Below are 12,179 nucleotides of genomic sequence, written 5' to 3'. Positions count from 1 at the left end.
CAAAGACCGGCAACCAAACAAAAAAACTAACTAAACCACTAAAAGTGGGAAACAAACAAAACTCTAGAAAATAACACAAAACATCATGAGCGTAAAGAAGGAAAATCCAACAAATCCAATTGAATCATTCCCCTTACTTGCTTAAGCCTAAATCGATGCCAAGACCAGCACAGTGCACCATAGGTGGTCACTGGAAATAGTAAAATCCCCTAAAATTCGAGCTTTGCACAAAATGCACCAAATTCCTGCAAACGTAGCACTCCTGTGTAACATCTTCCTCCCTTGCCCTTCACCAAAACCTTTAAAAGAAAGAAAGCACATTTAGGATGACGTGAAAAATCCGCTGGTCCCAACACTCCAACACAGCCTGTTTCAAATTTACTACTAGAAGGAGCAATATAAGGAAAAGGATAAAAGAGAAATGGAAAGAAAAGCAGTCTCACCACTCAGATGCCAGACTAAGCAAACATCAGGGTCAATGCTTTATTTGATCTTCTCCTAAGAAAATCATTTGCATTGAGCTTCTTAAGGGTTGCATTCCACACAAAAGCCTTGATTTTGGAGGGAATCTTAGATTTCCATATAAAGGACTGTAACCAGAAAGGAGCAATGTTAAGGATGTGTTAGTGAGTGAAAACGATTTACAAGGGAAGTTACTATAAGAATCCAAAACCCTCTTTTATCCCTCCCCGCTGAAAAGCAAAAGGATTCACCTGTATTCAGCAAAAGAATAAGCCTTTATCTAAGTTTTTTGCCTGATTTGTTTTTCACTCTCCTGTCTTTTTTTTTTTTTTTTTGAAGCTTAATGTAGATTGGAAATTTAGTTACTGATCAAAGCTGAATCCTGTGCAATCATGGAGTGTTTTATGAAACTAAGATATCCTTGCCAAAAGTACTGATGCAACTGAGATACATTGAAGCTGATAGGAAAAACTGGGAAACAATAAAAGCAATTTGTATTATTATTATATTTAGCATGTGATTTTTTAAAGGACTGTTAATTGAATGGTTGAGGAATCAACAAAAGCCTTCTGATGCAGAATAGCAATGAGGAATTATTGCTGAGAGATACTGAGAGAGGTAAGGGGAAGAAGAAGACACCACAGTTGGGGGTGTGAAAACTCATGTTCATTCCACTTTCAATTTTGCAAAAGCCACGTCTTTGGCTTTCACACTATTTATAAGAAAGCCTAAAATTACAAGAAAATTACACTAAACCCCACGGCTACAAGAAATTACAGTAAACTCCTAAAAAAAGACACATCCATTACTCACAAACCCCCAAATACACACAAGCCTACTTTTAATTAAACTAAACAACATAATATATACTAATTAATTAAACACATTAAGATTTAGGACCCAACGATCCTTTGACCCTAATCTTCCAAATTGGCTTGCAAATTGGGTCAAAGTGATCCATACAATTACCTACTTCCATTTTACATCAAAGCCCTACATCCAAAAAAAACTTGATTCTGTGGGAAAGAACCAAGGAATGCATTGCCATGGAAAGAATTATCTCATTTCATAAGAAAGGAACCATAACTTATACTTCTTGTCAACAGAGAGGGATAAGAATTTTCATAGGTATCATGCTCAACCCTCCTATCAAACAACATGGATTCCCCAAAAGGATAAACCTTGAGAGGAATGGTATCACACTGCACTATCTAACCAATCTTTAAGGTAAGCGAGCAACAATCATGGACCTTCAAGTTGGTATTGTTTACCCGAGCAATTTTGTAGGATAGGGATGTGGTTCAACCTCCAAATTTAACTTCTTTACAGCTTCTTCAATATCTACATTTGTACAACTACCAGCATCGAAAACCAAAGTACAAATTGCTGGAGCTTAAAAATGCTAGTTTGTTTCCAATATTCATGTTATTAACTTTGGCAGGAGTGGATAGGTCAAAGAATCAAACAGTTCTTCACCATCATCTAAGTCACTAGGGACTTCCAACTCAGCTTTAATTACTTGGATGGCATCATCATATTTTTTTCTACAATTGCAATTACTTGGTTAGGATATTGTACTGCTCAATGCCCAAACCCCCAACATTTGAAGCACTTGATTGCTGGTTGGACCTTAGAAGCTGTTCCTGAATGCCCTGGAGTCTTCCAATGGGAGTAATCTGAACTTCTTTATTCAACTGCTCCATCTACTTATGCTGCTCCGCTAGTAGTCTCCTCAAAATAAAGGGTTGACATGGCCCTAGGAGGATTACACTGCATATCCTCCTCTATATGTGTGGCAATCTGCACAGCATCCCCAACTGTAATCAGACAGCTTGCAGCAAGCTTGGAGGCAATACCAGCCTTCAACTCTTTCCTGTACAAAGCTATCATCACATCCTCTTTCCATTTCTATGTCAACGCTAGGAGCCAAATGAAATAATCTTCTGGTGTAATCTACCAATGTCTTGTCTTCCTGCCTCTCAAAAGAGCTGCAAATGGACAGACAGAATGCAGGTAGTCGGAAGGCACAGATTGCCCGTGCATGGATTGCTTGATCTCATCCCATGTTATGATATCACCGTATCTCTTTTTTCTAAAGATCTCATTTTTTTTTTACCAAATTCAAACAGTTCCTTCCAATTTCAATTCAGCCAAATTCAACTTTCTAGCCTCATTCATGTCATATGACTCATACCATCAGAATTAGTCCTTCAAGAATACATATATTCATCAAATTCATCAGGAAAACTGTCATTACTAAAATTTTGTTGTGTAAAATCGAATGCACAGTGGAATAAGCAGTCAGACAAGCATAGCACTCAACAGTGAATAATACATAAATGACAACACAATGACTGTAATGAAAGCAATAGAAACAACACAAGGAATCACATGGTTCAGTAATGCCTACATGCACGGGAGCAATCAGAAAAAATTCTTACTATCTTGTGTCAAAGACACGAACAAACTTATAAATACGTCAAGAACAATGTATATATAAAGTTCTCGTAGGCTTTCCCTCCAAACCCCAACCAACTTAACGTCCCTCTTTCAAAATTTGAAAATTTGCACTGGGTTCCCAAGCCAAACTGTCAACGGTTTGTGCCATACCGTCAACGGTTTCAGACAGAATGTAAATTCTCTCAGATACTGCCCCAAACCGTCAATGGTTAGGGGGTTACTGTCGACGGTTAGGGGGTTAACGTCAACGGTTTCCCCTACTGCATGTTGATTTCTTATGTTGATTTCCTTCATGTTTTCCCTTTGTGCATGCCTTCCAATATGTGAGTCACATATCACAACAAATTTGAAACTTCCAATTTGATTCCCCTATTTTGGTCTTCACACAATTCAAAAGTATGTGGAGCAACACATCTGTACCACATTCTTGTTTGGTAGGAGCCTCTTACCCAAGGCTGTAACTCTAGTTGCTAGCCTATTCAAACTGTTAGTATAGTCTCCAAAGCATTCTCTATGTTTTGTATCCTACAGAACGACAACTCCATTTTTGCAGACAACTCAATATTAGTCACCAGTAGCTGATTTTTTGTTATGCGTGTATAATATATATTTTCTACACAGATAATATAACTATATATCACCAAAGATCCCTAACAAAATTTTCCAATTCTCAATCTGCACATGCAAAACTGTAAAACTTGACTCCCAATTTCTCGAGAACTATCTTCAATTCACCTTTAATTTTGAGTGTCATGCAGAAATTAAAAAAAAATTCAATGTAGAAACACGCAAAATGCAGCAATGGAGTCTGATTCTTGATGCTAGCAGTGACAATTGACTCAAAATGTTGATGGTACAATGGCAGTTCAATTTCTAGCTATTGAAATTAAAATATCATGCATGAATTCAAAATATCATGTCTGCAATCAAATTGTTGTGCAGCAGATGAAAATTTAAAGTGCTGGATTTCAGTCACACGTGCATCGCGTGTGCGTGGGGTGCATGTGCCAATGGTGGTGGTTGTCTGGGAATGGTCTTCCTGATGGTGGTAGATCGTGTGAGGGGGGTTTGGTGGTAGTGGTGCAAGGAGGAAGGCCAGGAAATTAGGGATTTTGAAGGACCAATGGCTGGAGAATCTTTCACCAATGCATGAGGCCAATCAGACAGCAATGGAATTTGGCTGACAGGCTGATCTGCAATGTCTGTTTCCAATTACACTAGAGTTGTTGCAAAATAGTTCGGTGGTGATTGAAACAGGGGTTCTGGCTTTAATTTCAGGCTGTTTATGGCAATGAACAGTGCTGCAGTAATCTTGTAATATGACTGCACCTTTCCTTGCTTGAAAAGACATTGATATGCCACACTGATTATGAAGAAATGGAGATTGTGGAGAAAGAATAGATTGTACAAGGAAGAAGAAGAAGATACAGGTGGATGGACTGTCATTTGATTTCCATTTTCCACTTTTCAAATTTGCAAAAAACTACCTCGTACGTGGTAAGTGTTAAAATGTGATATACATTATTGATTCATAACCTAATAATTTAAGTTTTTAAATAAAGTGGTAGTCTAACATAGTATCAGAGCTTGTCTCCAAAAGATCTTAGGTTCTAGTCTCCTTGCCCACATTTATTATTGGTGTTTAAAAAAAATTTATTAATTCCCTATAATGGGTGTTATTTATCATTTATCTCTTCACTTGCTTTTGGGCTGTACTTGTGGGGGAGTGTTAAAGCTTGATCAACATTGTTGGCCCACAAGCTAACAGCTAAAGCTTTTAGGTGAAGTGGTAATCTAATAATAAGAAAATCTAGAGCTACAAGAAAATTATAAATAAACCACTGAAGATACAAGAAATTAGAAATACAACAACACATAATAGCTACTAATTAATTAAACATACTTGGATTTAGAACCCAATAATCCTGACCTTACTCTTCAAAATTGGTTTCCAAATAGGGTCAAAGTGATCCATCCAACTACCCCACTTCCAATCATACGTTGCTTTAAGAATTTCTGTGATCCAGTTGTATGGATTTAACATATTTGTCTAAAAAATTGAATTCTTTGAAATTTCTTTTCAGGGGCATTACATTTTCCTGAATTTATTAAAGCCAATTTCATGCAGCCATAAACACACTTAGTGTTCTCTCATTGATGACGACGGTTGTGAGGTATGTTAATGCCCATTGCAGGGGGCAATTGATGCACAATATCGTTCTTAAGGACTTGTTTCTTATTGTTTTCACAGTTCTGTTCCTTTCGCTTACAATGGCAGTGCCATGACAAATGGCTAAATAGAACTTTCAGTTCCATGAGTCTTGCAGGATGCAATTTCTAGTTCCTGCCATCAGGGGTTGGCTCAAGTGGACATGGGTGGACTGCAAGCCTCCTGGTAATTGGAGGTTTTGAGTTCGATTCTGCATGAGTGTGAACTCTTACTACCTGAGCATGCCTGAGGGGTGAGCCTCTGCCTCAGTTTGATGCTGCCGCAGGATCAGAAGAGCTCATTCTGGAGTTCCCGATTACCCCCCAAAAAAAAATTCTAGTTCCACATCGTAAATCCTTTGCATGCTCCACATTTACATTAAGCATGTATTCACTGAAATGTCTTACATGTAGTCAAAACTGAAAGATTTCATACAAAATTCATGCTAACCTAAACAGGTTCATGCTGCATAGTTAGATCATAACCTGCACTTTTCACCTTCTCCAGGCTTCTGATTTCTACTTGATGGATAGGTGCACTTCAGATGAACTGAAAGCAGTTCTGTCACTTTCTGGTGAAGAAGATTCAAAGGGAAACGAGATCTGCTCTCTCAATAAACGCCACTTATCAATGCATGCTATTTTATCAGCATCCAAAATGGGCAGCGCTTGCTGATCTAGAACTTTCAGAATCTTTTCAGTTTTACCAAGAAGGAAAACTGCATATCGCACCCTCTCCATCCTCTCTTCTATGGCACTGCAAACACACTCCCTTGATATGACATGTTTTAAGTTGGTAAGACAAGCACATATTAAATCAGCAATCATCACGTATAACCTTTGAAATAATCTATCACTTGCATGGTTGTTTTTGCCATCAGAATCCAGCAGAAGTGTTTCACTTACTCTGTACAGAGAATTGGCAGCAAGTACCCTAATGGGCCATTTTGAAGGACACTCCTTCCAACGCATTTCTTGTCTATTCTGAAATTCCATAAATCTATTCTTTGCAATTTGGGAGAGTTCTTCAAGAATTTCCCTTGGGGTTTTTGCGTCGAGTGCCATTTTTCGGAGATCTACACCTAGCCACTTGTAATGGAGATCAACTCCCGACCACACAACATCTGCTGCCTTCCTGAGGTTTATCAAATCTCCTTCGGCATCCAGGTGTTTTTCTACTAACATGACATACATGAGGCCTTCATTTACACTGCATAACAATCTTTCAATTGAACTTTTGTCAATGTTGGGAAGTGCAACTGCAATGCTGGTTAATGTCACCACAGGAAGAACCCAACTATTGGGAGGCTCTGATGAATCTAGAGAAGGAACTTGGGTGCTGTCAAACTCTCTTACTCCCTTGAATCCTTGTGTAAAAGTGGATTTCTCCAGGAGTTGCATCAGGTATTTTGGCTGCTTGCTTTTACCCTTTTGGATCCAATGATCAGTGGCATCACAGTTGTTCCTTATCATCAGCTCAACCAGTTCTTCCTCTCCTTCAAGATGCAAAACAAAACGGCTGAGAGCCAGGGTTTTGCTAGTTTGTGACACTGAACCTGAGTCCTTGTTTGATATGCTCTGGTTGGATTTGAGTTTCCTTTTGATTTCCTTGCAGCAGTCACTGCAGCTAAATAACCAGTATACCAAGAAAATAGAAATTAGCTGAACTGCTCTACTCATTAGCACTATCCCAGTCTGCATGCTGATACAAATGTCCAAAAGTTTAATTTTTATGTTGTTGACACATTTTCTAAGGTTCCTTTTAGGGATCTGCATAACTAAGGGGCACTCTTTTAGCTCTACAAGGCTCTGAATCCAGTAGCTCTCCACTTTGAAATTGTTTTTGCAGGTTATGGTTCCTCTATTTGGGCATCTGAAATTTATAGCAGTGAACCATCTAAATGCTGGGGCAATGGTACCCACTCCCACAGCAATGGTCTGAATAATGAGAACTATGGTGGTTGACCACTTATAATCAGATTCGCCTCCGCAGAAGTTGCAGGACGATGGCATCAAGTAAGATCGAATCATGGCTTCAGCCAGAGTCATGGCACCAAGCAGACAGAATGCCCCAGAAGCAGTGCACATCACAGAACGCCCCATTACAAACTGGGGGCTGGAAGTATGGGCCATCATCCAATATTTCGTCAGATCCCCTCTAAGTTTTTCAACGACAGATTTGTGTGTTTCACCAGAGCATTCTTTCAAAGCTAGTTTATGCTTTTTCCTGTACTTGGTTTCTAAATAGTGCTTAGTGGTTGAAACAGTCAAAGCTGAAAAGCTCAAGATCACTAGCAAAAGAAGCATGAGAAACATGATGAAAGCTTGTTCTTCCCAGAAAATGTAAATTGCACCAGTTCCTAATTGGATGCAGATATTTACCACCAGTGTAATGACAAGAAGTCCCAAAGCCATAATATTCATAATGATCTCTTGGTTTTGCATGATCCCCAGCGAAGGCATAGAATTACCCATTACAGTGCAGATCAAGACTGCGTTGCTAAGTTTCGCAAGCTGATCCTGGCGGCGAGGCATGGAGGTGTTTAGATCCACAGAGAATTTGATAGCCACACCTATTAAAGTCAGGGAAGTGGCGTTAAGAGAGAAGCATCTGCAGGGGAACCAAAGCTTTCTATGGCGGAGTCCACTGAAAACATCTGCAGCCATGGCAAGGCAGCAGGCCAGAGATGCTGCAGCTACATACATGCCAATCCATGGCATTGGCTCACTGAACTTTGAGTCATTCAGGTGTCCATCGATGTCGCAGCCGAGCCTACCCATCTTCTTCCTGCCCCTTTGGCATGAGATAGAGCTATTGTTGATTCTGCTGCTGCTGTAATCTTGGTGCTGCCGCTTATTGACTGCAATGATGGATGAGTCTGAGGTTTGCTCTGATCATGAACGACGGCATGACTTCTGGTTTGATCGTGAAACACGTCTTAGACTTTTGTTTTGAAATTTTTGTTCAACTTCCACCCAATACGGCATGCTGATGGAGCCTGCTGTCTGGACATACTGATTACTGAATGAATTCCCACCATTACTATGGCCCTCACTCCTAAATTAAATAATTGTTTGGTTTATTTTTCATGGTGGTTTATCTGCGTCCTTCTTTATTTTATCGTGAAGAAATGGTCCTGAAGCTAAAGTAGGCTTCCACCTCACGGGTTACTCAATGGCGACCTGTTACCTGTCAAGACACTCATAAGTCACGACCTCTTGACTTTTATGTTGGGGAAATTCTAGCGCAATACTTTATTTATCCTAACACTTCCCTTAAGGTTATTTATTGTATTTCTACCTGTTTATCTGCAATTTTTTATTTTACCCAAAAAGAAAGATGCCTTGGAAAATTTTTAATTCTTCTTTGAAGCCATTGTAGATTAGTGTCTGGAGTTTGGACAACTTTAGATCCCAACCTTTGGATAGAATCCATTTAGGATAAAAAAAATTAGGAAGTGACCTATATCTTATGCCATAGAAAGGGAGTCCCCAAGCCATATGGTTTCCCACTTTGTGAGGGTAAGGGGAGGGTTGTCACAGTATAAATAGTCTTATCCCTACTTTTATGTAAGAGACTATTTCCTTGGACTCAACCATGACCAACTGGATAAAAAATTTAGGAAGTGACCACTATCTTATGTCATAAAAAGGGTGTTCCTAGGCCATAAGGCTCCTCGCCTCCCGAGGGTAAAGGAAGGGTTGTTACAGTGTACATAACCTTGCCCCTACTTTTATGTAGAGAGATAGTTTCCTTGGACTCGACACCATGGCCAACCAGTCACAAAGGAGCAACCTTACCGTTGCTCCAAGGCCTGCCCTCTAACTGTTGCGTTTGACTTAAATATATGTGCAAAAGATATAATCTTCTGACTTTTATTAAAGGTTTAAATAAATCATTCTAAGATTAGTAAAAAAAATGCAAATATCCTTTTAAGTTTAAAAATTTTTAGGGATCTTTTTTAAAATTTGACAAAAGTTGCAAATATTCTCTTATATTTGGTGAAAAACAAGTGTGGAGAAGAAGTGTCTAGAAAATAAAATGTCTAGGATGATTGGAACTTACAAAATGTCTAATAAGGTTTGTCTTTTCAACCCCTCAAGAAAGATTTGTGGGATTTTAGAAATTTTAATGATTGTTTGCATCTTTTCTGCAGAGCTTATGGGAAGTTTTTTATGAACCTACTAAGAAAATATAAGTGTGTTAAAGAGTCACTAGGTCATATTTTTACAAATTAAAAAAAAAAAAAATGCCCACCCAAAGGATGTTATTTTTGGCTTTTTTCTTTTCTTTTTTTCTTTTTTATTCTAGAGATGTTTTTATTTTTAAATGAAAGAGCACTTTAAGTATTTTTTTAGACACGTTTTTTAGAAAAGTTGACAAAAATTTTCTAAATAAATTTTTTAAATCTTAATTTTCATAACTTAAATTTTGAATCACCTCAAGCCTTTCTGGTCTCCTTTGGACCATAGAAAGAGAGAAAATGTAAGAAAAAAAAAATGCAAAGAAAGAGAGACAACAAAGAGAGAAGTTACAAAGACCTACTATAGGCCAATCCCCAAGGCCTTGGGTTGCCTTAATTCACTTACATTATTGTCAGAGATACCAAAGAAGAAGAAAATATGAAAAAGTAAAGAAAGATGAGAGAGAGAGAGAGAGAGAGAGAGAGAGAGAGAGAGAGAGAGAGAGAGAGAGAGAGAGAGAAGTACTTTTAACTAATTTCAAGATAACCATGGAGGCTCCAGATTGCCTTCACTTCACATCACCATTAGAGAGTGAAATAGAGAGAGAATGTAAAGAAAAGTCAAGAAGGATGAAAATGGAGGAAGAGAGAAAAATAGAAAAAAAGAGAAAAGTCTCTTAAACTTTATATCTCCACGAGAGAGTGCAATAGAGAGAACAATGCGAAGAAAAATCAAGAAAAATAAAAATAAAGGAAGAGACAAAGAAAATAGAAAAAAGCGAAAGCTCTTTTCAAAGGACTCTTAAGTTGATCCTGAGCAACTTGAATCTTCCCGATTCACTTTGAGTCACTAACATAAAGTTACAAAAGTATAATAAAAAAAAAAATCATGAGAAACGTTTCTTTGACTTTTTACTTCTCTCTTACCTCCTTCACAATGTTCTTGGAGCTGTTGAAATATTTTCTAAAATATATGATTTTATGGATTTTTCAAAGTCTTCTTTTGATGAATTTTTTAAAGCATTTAATGTTATGTGGGTTTGTCCCACACTGGAAAAAGTGGAAAAGGAAAGGTCATTAATAAATAATAAGGTAGAATAATCTCTTAAAAGTAGTTAAGATATAGTGTTAGTGTGTACTCTAGTGCACTTCGCACCATCTGCACATGCACACGCACGTGAATGGTGTGAGCTATAGGGCGCTAGTGGCGCATTTAGTTGGCACACAAGCACTTAGCACTTAGCACACTTGCATCGTTGCGAGATCGTGACCGTTGATCATGATCATATGGTTAAAAATTAATCTTATATTTTTTAAGATTAAGTGGCGCAACCAAGTGGTGCGACCAGGAGACCAGGTGCGACCTAGTCAACGATATCATCGACTGAACCTGAAATCCCGAAAGCCTTGACCAAGGGCGCAACCAGGTCAATGCATGGTAGGATTAGGTTGACCCATGGCGCAACCAGGTCGACTCTGCTTCACGATTTGAACAGATGCAACCTTTCGGAACTTCACGATTTGAACAAATGCAACCTTTTGGAAAAGGTATAATTTTGCCTATAAATAGATAGAGTTAACTCCACGAAATATACAAGAAAATTCATCATTCTCTCCTTCTCTTTCTTACATGAACCTTCCACAAATTATATCTTTTTCAAATCTGGATTCTATTTTCTTCAGAGATAGAATTCCAGAAAATTTATTTAGATTACTCTAAGGGTGTTTGTGATCAGTTTTTGTTTTTGTATAATGCAAACTGATATCAGATCATATTATGGGCTTCATTGTATCCTAGAAACATATTTATTGACCCAATACACATCAATCTAGTGGGGGCAAATAACGTTTTAAGGAAAACGACATTATAACGTGCATTAAAGCAAATTTATGTTATGCATCATTCCCTTATATCTTATCCTACAATCTTAAAATGTTATTTGGCGAAATGGTTGGTTCTTCAACATTAAGGGAATTCACTGCGGATTTTGTCAAATTTGAACGATTCGATGGAAGTAATTTCAGGCGTTGGCAGAAAAAGATGCACTTTCTTCTTGTGGGTCTAAAAGTGGTGTATGTTCTGACCACTCCCAAACCTGCTGTGAACGAGAATGAGACTTTGGCTGAAGGACATGCAAAACTAAAATGGAAACAAGACGATTATATTTGCAAAGGCCACATTTTCAATTCAATGTCAGACATTTTGTTCAATCTCTATCAGAATATGGCTACTGCTAAAGTGTTATGGATGCGCTTGAAGCTAAGTATCTCACAAATGATGCAACTAGTAAGAAATTTCTGACTAGAAAATTTTTCAATTATACCATGGTTGATAATAGGTTTGTTGTAGAGCAGTTTCATGAAATTATGCATATTCTTAACCCATTTAATCAGCATAATATGAAAATGGATGAATGCATTTCTATTTCATCTATTATTAATAAGTTACCTCCATCCGGGAAAGATGTTAGAAAATCTTTGAAGAACAGGAAGGATGTTATGTCTCTTAAACAATCGGGCCAAGATTTCCAAGTTGAGGAAGTGTTCAAGCAAAACCAAAAAGGTGCAGAAGAGCATACTTCCAAAAGTGCATATGATGGAAGAAGGAGGTAGTTCTAAACAACCCCAACATCCCAAGAAATGGAATTTGAAGAGGAAGTACAACTTTGTCAAGAATCAAAATAAAAAAAAATAAAAAATAAAAAATAAAAAAAAAAAAAAGGTTTATGCTTCCATTATGAAAAACTTGGACACTACAAAAGTGAATGTCGCCTTCTCAAGAAAAAGCAAGATGAAACAAACTCTAAAAAGTTTGTGGCAATGATTTATGAAATCAATGCTGTTGAAGATGACTGTGCATGGTGG

At 37.8% G+C, this 12,179-nt stretch overlaps 1 protein-coding gene across 1 annotated transcript; it reads right to left on the bottom strand.

The window, feature by feature from the left end:
• Positions 1–5,471: 5,471 nt before the first annotated feature.
• LOC131164786 (uncharacterized) lies at positions 5,472–8,352 on the bottom strand. The gene has a single exon (XM_058122234.1). The coding sequence runs from the start codon at positions 7,909–7,911 to the stop codon at positions 5,650–5,652; it is 2,262 nt and encodes a 753-aa protein (XP_057978217.1). The 5' UTR covers positions 7,912–8,352; the 3' UTR covers positions 5,472–5,649.
• Positions 8,353–12,179: the final 3,827 nt, after the last annotated feature.

The sequence above is a fragment of the Malania oleifera genome, chromosome 9 (assembly GCF_029873635.1).
Source record: "Malania oleifera isolate guangnan ecotype guangnan chromosome 9, ASM2987363v1, whole genome shotgun sequence".
Classification (NCBI taxonomy): domain Eukaryota; kingdom Viridiplantae; phylum Streptophyta; class Magnoliopsida; order Santalales; family Ximeniaceae; genus Malania; species Malania oleifera.
Note: the sequence above shows the minus strand (reverse complement) of the source record. Positions and strands in the feature narration are given on the sequence as shown.

What these genes read in the sequence shown, in the direction of transcription:
- LOC131164786 (XM_058122234.1), bottom strand. Translation starts at nt 7,911, where the DNA reads ATGGGTAGGCTCGGCTGCGACATCGATGGACACCTGAATGACTCAAAG.